Genomic DNA, 16,282 nt, shown 5'->3' on the forward strand with positions numbered 1-16,282 from the left:
AATGGCACTGCATGCAAAACAATTTTAAGCACCGTTAAATGTAGCCGTTTAGGCACCAAATGCTGCAGAAGAGCTGTTTCAAGCTGTTTTATTGTGTATACCACTTTTGCCCTTTTTATACTTAATTCAGCAAAACACAAAAGTTGTGAAGAGGGAATAAATCTGACCTTGCGAAGTCCAGGCCAATGGCAGAAGATGCCATGGTATTTTTTAAACAGGGTAATTAAAAAGTAACGAGTAACATGAATGTATACTGCATACCTCATGAACAGAGATGACGTAACTCAAATTAAATTCTGGGACTTTATGCACCAAACCCACAATATGATAACGAGGCACACCGTAGTGGGGTGCTTCGGATTTATTTTGACCACCTGGGGTTCTTTAACATGCACCCAAAGCACGGCACACAACCGTTCTTGCCTTGCATTTCGCCCCCCATGGGAATGCGGCCACCGTGGCTGGGAACAAGCCAGCAACCTCTAGCTCAGCAGATTGTTAGCGATTGGCTGACACCATCTGCAGCTCATCAATAAACCAGTGCCAAGTTGAATGAATATAAACAAAGCACAAAGTCAAAACACAGAAATGTAACAAGCCACTGCTTCAAAATATTTGCCCCCAAAGAAAGAACAAAGTGCAAAACACTAATCCCAATTCATGAGCGGAAAGTTTGGATAGCTTGGAATACATATTTAGCCCCGCTCTTAGAACAAGCATCGTATACCCTGCTCGCGCAGTTTCGACATAGCTTAATCAGCTCCGAAAGCACTTTTGCATGTTCTTTGAAGCTGTGGCCAATGCTTCGATGTCGTCTACCCACAGTGATGCCAACACTAGAGATTTATCCCCAGATTTCGCTTCTTTCTCAAAGTATCTAGAGATTTTGAAAGATGCAGTTGTCTCGTCATTTACGACGCTATGCGTATTCATAAGTTGTACATATGTGAACCTGTAAACCAACTTGTACAGAAGTTGTACCCATGTAAACTCTAGGAAGGTTACTGGAACCAGCTGCTTGTGAACATTCTAGCACTACCAGTGGAGGCGGAGTAGTGCAGCCAGAGTAGCGGTCGCTAGAGACACTATAGACATTCGCGACTCCTTTCAATTCTGGCATCGTAATAGGAGAGGGTGGAGCAGGTGTCGTTCTATATTCTATGGGGTGTCGCTGTTCTGTTGACGGCCGTATGGGGCATGTCTTCCGGCGACCCTGTAAATAGTGTTTCTTTTGGACCAAAAAAGACGTTCAGAGCTGCCGCCTATGCTTGGCTTTGGAAACCCTTGTTTGCTCCTCTTCGTGAAAGGACGAAGAATTATCACGGCTGGGTATTACAGCAGCAGCGCAGCGCGTGTAAAAGGGAAACTTCTGGAGCTTGGCCAGTTTTATCATATGTGTGCACGAGGACGCATGCTTGGCAGTTTACCATATATCTACTTTCACAGCACCTCATACGTACATGGTTGCAAGAGCTCTGTGTACAGTAGATGCATTACCAAAGTCAACTTGTGGAGCGGTCGGTGATGAGCAAGGTGAGCCAAGTAAAAAGGAAACCAATTTATTTTATCATTCAACAAGACAAAGATGTGAACAGAAGCGCACACAAGGCTCTGCGACCCCGTGAAGTGCGACGTCACTGTATAACAAGTTTAGAAATTTTTTTTCACAATCTAGGAATTTTTGGGTATCAATCTAGGAATTTTTGGGTATCAATCTAGGAATTTTTGGGTATCAATCTAGGAATTTTTGGGTATCAATCTAGGAATTTTTGGGTATCAATCTAGGGATAATACGGCACACTGTCCGCCCAGCACATCATCACTGCGATCAAATGTGGCAGCGCCCACGGGATCGCCGCAAAAAGGGTCAATATTTAGTCTTTCGCCTTAAACTAGACGGAAATGAAAAAATTAAGTTTTGGAGACGAATGCAATGGCCACAAATAATCAACTTTTAACAATCGAGCATGTCACGATAAAATCAAGACAATGGCCGGTGCGATGATGAAACTCAATCAGGGTTGCCAATTAGAAATAGACAAAGCTCAGCATTTGGTTCGGCATAATGGATAAGAGGCAGCTAGGAAACAATACTGCAGTCGTCGGGCACAAAGCAAGAACGTACAATGCATACGGCTTCGGACCACGCGATAAGAGTTTTCAAAGGAAAGCAATATAGATAAGCAGGAGAGCAGTCGGTTATCAGGTGTGCATGCAATAGGGCAACACTTTCCCGTCATGCTGAAGGGGAAATTTAGGTTAAGTTCACTACCTCCGATAAGTTGCTCGAGCATACCTATGCAGTCCAGCCCAGATATACCAGCTAGAGAGGAAAAGTCGAGATTTCATAAAACCTTTACACATTAGGTGTACAGCAAACTAGCGCTGCTAGATCAAAATTTTGTCACGGTAACCTACGAGCAAAGTCCTCATTAACTTGGAACACTGAAGAAATGGATGAGCCAGTGGCACAATGACATTGAAATTGCTAGTTTTCAATGTCTGACTAACAGTTGTTATACCCTAGTTACACGGGCGTGCTAACCGCAGTTAAGACGCACCTCAGTTAACCGGACTGAACTATGGTTAGCGTCAACTACAGTTGACATATGTTACACGGGAAAAGCTGTCCTCAGTTAGAGCTGTTAAGCGGGTCACGTGATACTCAGTACTGCGAATGAAAAAATAATTGTTTAGCTGTTCTTTCAAATTATTTTGACAGAAAAATGTATTTTCTTTAAAATATATCTGTCCTGTTAGCATCTGCACTGTCTGAGCATATTGAATGAATTGCTTTTGCGGTGTTTGGCAGCAGTTAGAGCCAGTCAGCCAACGCCTGGCCAAGTCTGTTCGCGGTTGGTACGAAAGCCAAGGCAATCCATTGCTCGATTGGGATTTTTTGCCGAGTGCGCTGTGATTAGCTGTGATTTATTGGTTTGTTGCTTTTGTGTTTTTGCTAGACTGTGTACGGTATTGCTTCGTTTTTTTTTTTATTTGTCGGTTCTGCCAGCTTTATAATCTGATGACGCCAACTGTGCCATGGCGTTGAGCAAGCCTGTATCGTGTGAAGGGGATGAAGACCTCGACGACTTTTTCATTTCTTTCAGTTCGTACTCACCGGTACTGCTTGTTTAAGTTTTCAAGCGTCTGGCGAAGCTGATTCGCTGTGAACAGCACTTCACTGGCAGGCAGGCGTGCGTTCAGGCTTCGCGTCATTTCATCGTAAATGCGCGCATTTCGCGTGTTTGACCGCAGCGCGGCAAGATTGTCTTCCCAAAGGCGTATCAACGACTCTGTTGTTGAGACAGACCAGTTTACACGTCTTTGAGAAGACTTTTCGGCCGTCTCCTTCGTTGGAGCCGCGTCGCCTTCGTCCATCCGCACGGGTGCCGCCATTTTGTCTGTTTGCTTCGTTAACCTGAGCTAACTGAGGTGGCCAACCTCAGTTTGCAGTGACCATGGTTAGTGGAATAACCGCAGTTAGGCTTTCCGTCTAACTGGGTGTAACTGCGGTTGGCCGTAACTGAGGTGCGTCTTAACTGCGGTTAGCGCGCCCGTGTAACTAGGGTATTAGTCCAGCATTTGTCCAGTGACATTTTTTTAATGTTTTTTTAACGTTGCTTGTTTCGCATCTTTATTAACGTGGCCTACCAAAAGGCCAAGAAGCACACCTATTAGAAGAGGCGCACAAATTCACATACACACACACACAGATGAAGTACAGACTGGACAAGTGTGTTAATTTTCACCCATCTTCTAATAGCTGTGTTTCAACCAATTTAGCCCAACATGAGGTATGCCAGAAAACTCACTACACTCAACAAATCACAGACTGCAGCGTTTTGCAGGGATGGACTCACTGAGCTTTTTGCTAAATAATTTGTATCTTGTGAAAGGGCGGAGGCATACAATGTATGCTATGGTAGTTCTGTACATTATAGGTGAGAAGTGTGAAGATTCTTACTAGAACTGAAAGGTGTACCACCCCAACCATATAGAACAAAAAAGGTAAGAAATTGCCTTGCCCTATAAAATTTTAAAAAAATGGACAATGGGCCTGCACCCATTGCCTTACGAAATTCCGGCCATAGTGCCCAACAATTGTGGAAAGAATGTTATGTATGCCGTAAAGTAAGCTCACTATTTTGCAATCTTCGCTGAATTTAAGGTTGTGGATGGACCTGCAAGCACAAAATCTTGCGATATGGCGAGGTCTAATGCTATGCCTTTTACGCTTCTATGATGCTATGCCTTTTACGCTTCTATGGTGCTAATTAGGTTTGTGGACGGTAATGCAATCTACAATAAGCGTGGAAATGAAATCTCTAAAATCAAATAGATTGGTGAATACTGAAAACTAGCAGCACTGACTCCCTTGTGTGTCCTGGGGACCCAGCCCAAGAATCTATAAGGAAAAGAATATGCTAACAAGTATGCAGTGCCAAATCGACAAGTAAGCACATGTGCACAGCAACAATAGGCGAAGAAAAAAAATGACTGATTGGGTAGGGATTTATTGTCTAAAAAAATGGCATGAAAGACTAGTGAAGGGTTTGAGATCACACCAATCATGACTACCGCTGTTTTTTATGCACACTTACAGATCAGCACATGAGCACTTTTGCCTAGAACACCTACTGCGATGGGCCCGACTTGGCCCAGGCATAGTTACTCTACTATCCGAGCTAACCAGGAGGCTATAATATTACATGGCGATGCCAAATGGACAACTAAAGTGCAGGGCGACGGAATGTGGTAAATAACTGCGGAAACCCGCAACGTTAAGCAAGCTCTGTGAAACTAAAAGAAACTGTCCATCTGACAGCAGCACAAAGCTATTAGCCACAGCAGTAATATGCCGCATTTCACACAGCACATGCAACACTGGAGTTTAGCAAGACTTCTTTCTTGCAGTGGCTGCATTTACACCAAGAAATAGTTCTGTGCCTTATACCAGCAATTATTTCATACTGTTCTTTATTTACACTCCATAAATTAAAATCAGTTTACATCCTTCAAAATGAGCAAACACATTCGTGCTAATATGTTTAGATCATTCAGTCTTTAATTATATTCCTTTTGGCATTTTTTACATTTGCAGCCTGTCGCAGCAGCCTCGCCAGCTTGTACTGCTGGCACAGACTGGTCAACAATTTTAATGGCCAAGCTTGTTGCGTAGCAGCATTGCATGCCAAGTATGAAGCAATATAACTTCATGCTACTCTCAAGCAGATAATTTGTTTTGCTCTTTCATGAAACTTTGTCCACTCAGTAGATTTCTGCAGAGCTTGTTTGCCAACCTCATGCTAAGCAGTGGAGCACCATGGCCACTACTGCGCCAAAGAATGTGATGCATCACTAACTAAGCAAATGTGCAACTTGCCATGGCACAACCATCGTGCACAACCACGTAAACCTCCGATTCTTAGGAGTAGCAGCAAAACCACGGAAAAGATGCATCAGCATTTAGTCCCAGCATTTAGTGACAAAAAAAATTTCAGAAGTAAAACTGAAGTGAAGAACACGAAATTTGATAACTAAAGAAAGCAGACAAATGTTTGCCCAAGAACAAAAAAGAAACACCAAAAACGCAGAACACTAGGCATAATTTAGCTATGGTTATGCCCAGCACTTGCTGCTGCTGCATGATTCACCAGAAAAGCTTGCCACAACATAGCAAGCATGAAAGACTGCAGGCCGCATAGAACAAACACGACAGACACTAGCAAAAAGAGACGCACTCATTTTGTCAAAGCACTTTGTCACTGCTTCCTAGGCAAGGTTTTGAAAAGCATGCGACACTTGCTGTGCAGCCTCGTATCATTCATTGAACCATCAATTCAAACTATCCCCCTGCACTCCCTCCTTCCGAACTAACAGCATGCGCACACATCCTTGTGCACAATGAGTATCCAGCTGCAACATTTGTTTTTGTTGCCTTCTCAGTCCCGGTTATATGAACGTGTGTGTCCCACGGAGCTAGAGGGGGGGCACAGACAGCTTGTGTAGCCGATACTGCAGTGCCCTCCCGCCCCCACCGTGCAAGGAGAGCCTGCAACCCGAGCCCTCCACAAGGGGGCGGAACACTGCCCCATCCCCCCGTTCAACGCACTGCGCCTGCATGTAGGAAGCCGTGATGATGCAATGTGCTTCTAACTATTCACATCTGCAAAGGCGGACCATGCTGCTGCTGCTGGCCTTTTCAAGCCTTTGCCCCCTCAGTTTTCAGCCACGTTAAACTGCAAAGCTGCTTTCCATCTTCCGAGTTTCTTAACTGCGGAGCAGTTGCCTGCCCCAGACGTTTGTGAGGAGGAAGTTGCAGCACATTACAGCTGCAGCCAACAAAACAGTGACCCACAGCTGCTACAAGCACCACCTCGGTTCACCCTAGCTTAACCATGTGGCTGACATGTCAGACCGCTTTTGAGCATGCAGTCCAATTAGCAGTAGGAGGTTAATCAACCATTATAAGGTTAGAATAATACTGCAGTTATGCCAAACTTTTCACCACAACACATGATCCTCGCTTAATGCTTGCATAAGTTGGAATACCTCATAAACACAGACGCTTAAGCTGGAAAATTGTACACTACATTCTCAGTCTAGGAGAAACTAAGACTGCAAATAAATGGACTGCCATTAAAGAAACGTTTATAATATGATTGCATCTACGAGAATGGCTCAGCGTTACGGTAAGCAGGAGAGAGGTCGCAAATCGGCGCAGGTGCATCAGTCAAGCAACACTATAGAAAGAAAATTATGTTGACTTATACTGGAAAATTAAGCTTCAATACTAGAAAGCATGTCTTACTGCGAGAGCAGGCTTGATAAGCAGAACAGATAGAAAAACAAAAGCCAAAGGGCAACACAGCCTCAACGATCCCACACCGATTCACAGCGATGTCATGGATTTCTGAAAGTGTCCGAGTCTAGAATAATTGCTTAGCAGTCAAGATGGATAGCATTGGAATTTAAAGGAGCAAGAGACTGAACATTGCAAGTTTCGAGAACTTTTACTGCGCACCACAACATCCCAAATAGGACAAAATACTTTGAGAAACAATAAACCAGTTTAGACTGATAAAGTAGCATTAAAAACTTGTCAAATTCCTGATTATAAATTGATTATTAAATGAGAAAATGAAGATCGAAGATTTTTTATTTTGCGCTAAAACCCGATCGCTGGTACATCAGATTTTAGAGTAATTTTTCACGTTTTGGTGGCGTTACCACAGTAAGAATTCCTGAACTTGCCACATTCAGTTTTTGGCTCCTTTAGAGCACAATGCTAGTCAATCTTTGCCGCCAAATAATTACCTAAGTCCTAGAAGACACCAGTCAAAATCCATGATGTCACCGCGGGATGGCAGGAACTTCAAGGCAGCATCGCCACCCGTCTTTCGTTTTTACCCCTTCTCTGGCCCACCAAGCGTTTTTTTTTTCTCAGCGAGGGTTGTTCTGGCATTGTCGAAGGGCGATTACACTAATACAGAAGAAATCGTCTGTCTTTAGTTTCCCCTTGAGGCACATTTCTGAATACGGGGGTAAGGGACACTAAAAAAGCAATGCTGCATCAGTTTGGCAAATCATTTTTTCCAAGGTCTATTTCCTTGGTGGACAAAGATTGATTAGCCGTAAAAAAATGTAGGCCAGCCCAAGTATCCCTTTCCACTTCCTACCCGAACCACAGTGGCAAGTACAGTCGGTCAACAGCAAAAGTTTATGGACCCCAGGAGCTTAGAAAATTAACTTCAGAGCAGCTTGTAAAAAACAGCTGGTAAAGCCACACAGTTTTTCACATACACTAGTACAAGCTGGAAATTCGAATACCAGGCTATTTTCTGAGCCTGCAAAGATTCAGATTTTTCCTTGATTCCACAACCTATAATAAACTTATGTGGTTGAGAGTACATCAGTGCATATGTATATCAAGGTATTTCTGTGCGTTTTGACTATTTGTGCAGAAAATTTGCTGGGTTTGAGCCATTAGTTCTTTACATTGCACTGCAAACACTTATCTCGAGCACACAGTGTCAACGTCCACAATGGTGCAGAATAGTCGGCGACAGTCTAAGAATGAAGTGGCAAATGTACCCCTGTCTAATTTGTGCAGAATTTGTATCGACGAGCCAGCCCGTGCACAATATGAGAAATTCCGTATGCAGGCTCTCCAACACACGACATGCCATCACAATGATGGCCACATTCCCACTAGTAGCACCGTGAAAGATCGGACATTTTTTTATTTTGGACAGTACGGGGCACACAGTATGGCAGGAATGATGCCACCAGCCTGCACAATGAGACCTTAATTACGAGTCAAGCCCGAGGTGTGCCATCTTGGATACGTCAAACAAGGTGTGTGGAGAAGTGCACTTAAGCCCAACCCCATGCGAGCGATCTTGTGCACGACTGCTTCAAGCGACGAAAAGGGCCGTCGCGCAAACGAATCGCTTGTTTTTGTCGCTCTATCGCTCGGTTATGAAAATCTAGAATTCATCGCCCAGAAGTGCTACGAGCGACTAGCCGATAGTATAAAGCCGGAACAGGATGCCACCTGCTGTGGCACGGAACAAGCGAACGACCCAATTTTGATACACGCAAAAATAAAAGAAAACCTACTGCAGACTAGGAAATATTTTATGCTGCTCTGTACAGCAAAACAAAACTTAATTTATTAGGACGTGCATCCCGCCATTTTCGGTGCGTTTTTGCTGCTCTCATACCAGCAACACCGGGGAGGAGTCACTCAAAGTCGTCGCTAGCATGGAGTCAGACTTGTAGGCGAGGAGTGGATGCGACAGCCATGTCCACTTTGCGTCACGTGCAACGTCATTTGCTTGGGGTTTATACTTCACAGGTTTTGCACATCATCCATTACTTTCCTCAATCCTGCAACATCGCAGTGGAGGTAAACCACTTTCAATGTTGGAGCCCCTTGGGAACTGTTCTGGAGCACCCTAGCACAGCGTGCAGCACTGCAGTGCAGTTTCGGAGGAGGACCTTGTACTGAATTCCGACGTCACAATAGAGCACAATCTTCGAGGTGGTGTTGCCAAATCTTAGCTCATGGTGAGGCTGACCTTCCTAGTAGGGCAACAGTGCAAGTTACATATCCGGTTTACAGTTGAACCTCAATATATCATAAGAAATTTGAAATTTTTCTCCCCATTATAAGCATCTATCAAATATATGGTTGTTTAACGAATATCAGGTATAACCAAGGCCCTCTACCGTTGGATGCAACTTTTTAATGAGGTTATACTATTCTACTTAGTGTCCCTTTAAGCTGTATTCACACAAGGGGACGGATCGCTTAGTCTGCAGACGAACGACATGGCTGAGCTGCATTGAATCGCACCACAAGCAGCTTGTCAGCCATCTTCATATGGATCTAGTACTTCGTATATTACAACTAGTGGATGTAAGGCCATCTCAAATCATGCATATTTGTGCACCTTCGCACTTCCAGCATGTGGCATGCCGTGTTTAGGTCAAGTGTAAGCACTGCACTGTGGCTGCTGCTCGCAGAAACGTGCCACTCTGCTTGTTCAGTGACAAGTATTAAAAAAATTCTGGGGTTTTACGTGCCAAAACCACGATTTGATTAGGAGGCAAGCCGTAGTGGGGGATTCCGAGTTAATTTTGACCACCTGGGTTTAACGTGCACCCCATGCACAGTAGACGGCTGCTTTTGCATTTCGCTCCCATCGAGATGCGATCACTGCAGCCGGCATTTCATCCCGCGACCTAGTGCTTAGCAGCCCAACATACGTTGAGGTCTGCAATGTCTTTTGTGCAATAAGTTGTACCTTGTGGCACAAAAGCACGAGACAGTGTTGCGTTGAATCACTCAACGCATACGCGACACACTACTTTTTGGATTTCGAATGTCAGCAGTCTCCAGTTTTCGTAGCGTTGCCTGCCATGTATGAAAGCGATCGATTGCGAACACCGCGAAGGCAACGATGAGATCGGGACTTCATCAGGAGTGCATTTAGCTTTCCAGCCATTAGGCGACAGACACGCGTCGCGGGAAAGCGGCGGGGCCGGCGGAGGAACGGGCCCCAAAACCCGTCCGTAGAGGCAAGACTAACGATAATTGCCGTCGGGCGAGCGTGGTGGAGATGCGACCGGCGGGAAGCAACGGGTAGCCGCCGTCCGCGACAGGAACCCGAAATGGGCGGCGAAATAACCGCGCTGCACGTGCCCATTCGCGCGCCGCAAGTCGTCGTGCCAAAGACTCGGCGGGGCACTCACTGGGAATGGCTCGCAAGGGTAGAAACACGATTTCCGCGAAGCGGGTCTCTTCCCGAGAGGAGAGGGAGCGACAAGCAAGTGGGCGGTTATCGCGGGACGATTTCGGGCCAGCGAGCAGACAACGGCAGGCCGCCGCCGCCACGCGCCGTGCGAAACCAAAACAAGCGCAGTGCCACGGTGGCCCACATTCGGCCAAGGGTGTGGAGCATTAAGGAAACCGGCGAGGAAGTACGGAAAAAAAAAAGTGGACTCTCTCCGGCCCGCACACAAACCGAGAGAAAAATGCCACCAAAGGAAACGGTAGTGAGCGAGCCAAAGCGAGCATCGTTAAGATTGGGAGGAGGTTGTATGAGGTGGAAAGGGGGGCGAGAGGGGGTGTACGCGTGTTTTTCTTTATTTTTTCTCGCACGCAAGCCGTGTAACTTGGGGATGCAACAACCGGCGGCGGCTGACAGCACAATAACCTCCCAACAATGCACCGCCAGAAAGAAAGCCGCTCCAAAGGCGGCCACGGCGAGCCACCACGAGATGAGCCGCGAAGCGAGGAGGGCGCGCCTCGGCTTAAGCTTTTGACGAAAGGAAGACGGACCACCGGAGAATTTTAATCCTGAACGATGGGAAGGGGAAGGGGGGGGGGGGGGGCGACAAGGTGGTTGAACTGCTTTCGCTGCGCGGCCTCTTCATCGTTACGCAGTGGGTGGAGCTTAACGGGAAATGCCTACTCGGGGCTCCCTTCCGGAGCTTACTACCACCCTGGCTTGCCCGTGTCAAGCCGATTGCTCACGTGAGCGGACAAAGACGCGCATCTCGAGGGGTCGTAGACACTACGCAACGTTTCTATATTTGTGCCGGCATCGGCGGGGAGCCAAAAAGATATACGGTACACGAACGTGCGCTGTTTACGAAAAAACAAGGCGCGAGCCCAGCCAGCAACAGCAGCGTGCGCCGAAGACGTCGCGCGGCCGGCGGCGAAAAAAATCGCGGTGCCACTTCCGGCCTCAGCGAGAGAAAGAAACCCGGTCGCGTTGCAATGTTTACATACTTCGCTGAGGACGGGACCGTGCGCTGGGGCGGACGACGCGGCGGCGAAGGGGGGCGGGCGAACGTTCAAGATCGATACCCCAAAGACGCGACCCCGGCCCAGTTTCGGGTTCGCCTCCGACTGCGGAACCCCGAGGGGAGGTTCCCGAAAGACTGACCACACATCCGACACACACACGGCGAGCCCAACGAGAGTTTCGCTAAACTGCAGTGCCCGCTGCCTACAGTGCGTGGCCAGAGTCGGCCGCGACGTGCCCTTCCGATCGACGACGGGGCAAGGAATCTCCGGCTCTCTCGAGAACCCGTTTTCTTTTTTGCTCCCCCAGTTGGGCGAACGCGCTTAGTCGCGACTCATCACTGAAGGACACATCGCCGGCTGCGGCGTACGAAAGGAAAGAGTCAGACAATGTTAACACTCGAAAATACAGAAAGAACTGCGTGGTCCGCGCTAGCAACAATCTGATCAAAACACCGCTGTCATCTCTGACTGCGGGCATCGCGGTGCTTTCACACGACCGATGGGGGGGCGTATCGGAACCGCTGGTTTCAGCTCGCCGGCGGCTCGAACCAGTGGGAAAATGCACGGCGCCCGCGTCTCGCACCATCGCCAGCAGCTGACGGAGTCGGACCGCCAGCTGAGCGCCGCTAGCGAGCGCAATTTTTAAAGGTCCCAGCCAGACTCCACGCGACTATCCACACATTAGGCCTAATACCGGTTGATGACTCTTCCCGAGACGAGGCTTATAATGTGGGCGAAAAATCGCCGCCGGTCGCCGGCTCACCTGTAAATGCTCTTGAAACCGTATCGGTAGTATCTGCGTCATGGTGGCTCGGAATCCTGCTCCTTCGCGATGGAGTTTGGCCACACGCTCCCCACGAAAAACGTTTGAATGAGGAACACCTCCAGTCGCTCCAGTCACAGTCCCGTACGCACCAACTTCCACCCAATATGGCGCACGCCGGCCATGTATCAGCCGAAGTAATATAGTCCGCATCAACAGTAATTAATATCGCCCGAGTTTAGTAGAATAAATGACATATTTCAACTTCTTTATTGCATATCATTTTTTCTTTGGCGAGTTAATTTTTTGCAGTTCGAGATATATTATTTTTCCACAAGTCAGTGAAAAAATACTGGCGTATGAACACAGTGTATCCTGAGCTACGTGCACTGCCACATTGCATGACTCGCACCGGTGGTCGGCGGTTTGCGTGAATGGAATTCCCAGTCGGCACCAAACAGCGGCGGTCCAGCTCTTCGCTACTGTGTGCATTTGTTTTTGTTTGCTGTCATTTCCTCATTTTTATTATTCTTTTTTTATGCTCCCTAAGTGATCACTGATCGCTTCTATAAAAACGTCCGATGCATGCCATATGTTGACAGGCCACCACGCGATCGTTTTTTGTCAAGTTGCCGGGTGTAACCTCGTGAGAATATGGTTAACGTGAACATATGCCTGCCGTGATTTACAAGGGAAAATGTGTGGCTAGGGCGCTCTTACTCGCAAAACGCCTCCCCCCCCCCCCCCCCCCCCCCGCGCATTTATCGTCACGTGCGCCGTGACGACACAGCTGTCATTTCGCTAATTCATTGATTCGCGCATTTTATTTATTTCACTGTATAGGTCCGATCACAAATGCGTGGTATGCGTGACTTTGAGCTTTAGGCGACATATGTCTCGTGCGATATCTTTTGTTTCGTTTTTTTTGTTTTCTTTAATAACATTTGTCCCGACTACTACCCGATGACATTTAATTTCTAATGTCTGTCCATAATCGGTAAGAGTTGTGAGAACCATCTTTAATGAGGGATATCAATTGCATTGGCAAGAAAGCGGGTCAACATTCAAAATCGGTTTCACTGCACCAGAACTTCCCATACATCACCGTATTGTCCCACAACATGCTCACTACAGCCCCAATTACCAATACGTACCCATCATAATGAGCTGAATTTTATAGGTCAGCTTATATAAGGCTCTAAAGAAGGATGCTACAAGTGGGATAATTATCTGACGTCGGAGCATTTATCCAGTTGTCTCCTTAACATTCCACGTTTATTGGAATGTTAAACCGCTATATGCGTAATTTTAATCTTGTGGTCGTTGTAGGTGCATACACACAGTTAACCACGTCTACAAAGATAATTTTCTTGATCGCTATGTGAATGACCTGATCATTATTTGAACGGATAGTGTCAGCTTGCCGCTATCGTTGAAAATTGTACAATCGCTGCATTCTACCAGTACTAACATATGGAGCAGAAGCTTGAAGGTTAACAAAGAATCATGAGAAGGTGTTCAAGACCGTTCAACAAGCAATGGAATGAAAGTGTGATGTTAAAAGACAGTGGTGTGGATTAGAGAGCAGACGGTAGCCGATATGGTGCCACAAAATGGAGTTGGGCGGGCCATGTAATGCATATGGTAGATAACCAGTGGTCTAGTGCCAAGAGAATGGAAGTGCAGTCGGGAATGACAAAGAACTAGGTGGGGCGCCGGAATTGGGAAACTTGCTGGCATAAGTTGGTGCCAGCTGGTGCAAGGTAGCGGTAATTGGAGATAGCTGGGATGGGCCTTTGTCCTGCAGTGGACATAAATAGAGGCCACATGTTGTCTATACCTATGTGACAAATTCCTGGTGTAGTCTTTCCTTTGGCTTGAATGTCAAAGAAAACTTGTAATGCAGGGGCTGCCGGCTTCTGTAGTTCATGACACGCACCCATAGTGCTCCTCTTTTCTTCTCGCACTCTGTCGCGTAAACCGACACCCTCCAGAGTGTGAACACTTTCGCAGTAAAGTACATCGGAGGTTAAGTGTCTAATTCACAAACAACAGTTGAAATTTTTCCTCTTGAAATTGTTAACCTCGATAGCATCATTAATCAGAAGAAAAAAAGACTGGTTTTAGATATAAACTGTCTTCTTTGATAAAACTACAATAAACTTACCTTGACCATTCATGGAATAGTTAACGAAGACAATTGGGTTAGTTGCTGAATCTTCTAAGGCTGAGACCTAATTAGGTGCACAAAAAGACAGAGGACAAAAAAAAAAAACAAAGATGCTTGTTGTAACTTTGTTTTTCCTTCCTTTGTTTCTGCACCTAATTACCCCTTAGCCTTGGTCCCATAGCACTATATGTATCATCTTAAGAGATAACAATTTGCACCAGCTTTAACTTAACATTCAGAGACAAGCCCATTGATTAGTAGATAGTTAATTTTAACAATTTCTCAGGGGTTCGCTTCCAAGAAAACATTTGCTATACAGAGCAGACTTTCACAGACTGCGACAAGAGACTGGTGGCGGCGAGTGCTTCACAGTGGAGTGCTTTTAGATCAAGCACAGGCCATCCAGAAGGCCTACGACACGGCGGTAAGGTTAAACCTTACTGTCCCGACGTGGGAGCCGCCTGCGTCATCCTAAGGGTTGATCGTCGGGACCTGAATAAGGCTTATCATACCATACCATATAGAGCAGGTTGCCAATCTATGCAGGCATTTGTCAAATATAGTAGTTGTGTTTGGTAGACTACGGCTGCCACACCAAGATAGGCTGTGTTGCTGCTTCATGTTTTACAAAAGTGTCAAAAATTATCACATGGCTCAACATGGAAGACATATGCTACCTTTCTTCCTTAAGAATATCATCCTAGCAGTTTCCCAGCATACTTTGTCGATGTCTAGCCCTAAACATAGTAAGCCTATTAAGCACAGAAAGTCGGGCAAGCTTGAATGAATGCATGGTTGACCTTACACAAATAAGGCAAAAATGGAGATGAGAGGACGACCAGACAAGTGCCGACTTCAGTGCTTGTCTGTTTTCATCTTACTTGCACTGTTTGGTCATCCATGCCTCATGTATTTCATAATTTAAAATCTGATACGACTGCATCTCTTCCTTCTTGCAATAAAGTTGCATGTCTATTTTAATCTTTTTAAGGCCGACATTCAGACACTTACCTATTCCTAGGTAAAAAACATATCAGGCCACAGGGTTATGCTACCAAGTGGCGGATTTGTGAAATTCATTTCAAGAAAAAGTACACACAGTGCTGCACTAAAGGAAAACACCAATACACTTAAAGGAAAACTAATTAAGTATCTCCAGAGTGCTGTGCAAGCTTATATGTTCACCAGATACTAAATTTTCTTGCCTGTGTTGCCTTTCGACTCGCTGAATAAAAGAAAAACGAAAAAGTGATCTTGTTATTTCAGCGTATTTCTTTTATGTATGGTGTGCTTGACCTATTACTTTCTCCCTATCTCACTCTCTCTCCTTTTTATTATTGTGCCCTTTCCTGCAAATTTGTACCCAACACAGTTGCCTACAGAGCTGATGTGCGTTACTATCCATAACACAAAGTACAATAATGGGCTACGATATTTAGTTGAAAATAGGTCAAACACAAATATAGGTCGACCCCCAAGTAATGAACTGGCTAAGCATAAATTATTTGACTATAGGCCAACTCATATCTTCATAAAAAGAATGAAACGCTTTGAATATGAAACTCGGCTACTAATTCTCGCTAGTTGATGCCACAAGCTGCATTCTTGTCAATGCTGCAAAAGTAGTCCTCAGCACCCCAAACAACACCGTCTCCAGTGCCGTCGAGTGCATTGGATATGCAGCATTTCCTAAAGTCAGTCTGGATAACCTTCCGACTGGCTTTACGGCGGGCGTGGTGGAACAACTCCATTAGCTCAGTACTTTTGCTAGCTTTGTTCACGAATATAGACCTTTTTTTCATGGGCACCACCATATTGTGTAGGCAGCGGCGCCACCTATGGGCTGGCTTGGGCAAGCGCTCCATGTTGTAGGCCAGATATAGCTTGGCGGCAAATTCTAGCTCTATTTAGTATGATGTGGTGTCTTCTACTTGGGAAATGGTTCTGCGAGATGTACTGTAGCGGTTTAAGTCGGCATGGCCAGAGTTTCTGCTGGCATTGAGGCGGACGGAGCACCCAGCGCAATGGG

The 16,282-nt window shown here is 46.0% G+C and overlaps 1 protein-coding gene across 1 annotated transcript in view; it reads right to left on the reverse strand.

Moving 5' to 3' along the window:
* The window catches only part of LOC119445582 (clathrin heavy chain 1), a 55,081-nt gene extending 42,821 nt beyond the window's left edge, over positions 1 to 12,260 (reverse strand). The window contains exon 1 of the mRNA XM_037709853.2: positions 12,084 to 12,260. Coding sequence (XP_037565781.1) covers positions 12,084 to 12,125 — 42 coding nt within the window. The 5' untranslated portion in view covers positions 12,126 to 12,260. The remainder of the gene's footprint in view (positions 1 to 12,083) is intronic.
* Positions 12,261 to 16,282: the final 4,022 nt, after the last annotated feature.

Source organism: Dermacentor silvarum, chromosome 3 (assembly GCF_013339745.2).
Source record: "Dermacentor silvarum isolate Dsil-2018 chromosome 3, BIME_Dsil_1.4, whole genome shotgun sequence".
Taxonomy (NCBI): domain Eukaryota; kingdom Metazoa; phylum Arthropoda; class Arachnida; order Ixodida; family Ixodidae; genus Dermacentor; species Dermacentor silvarum.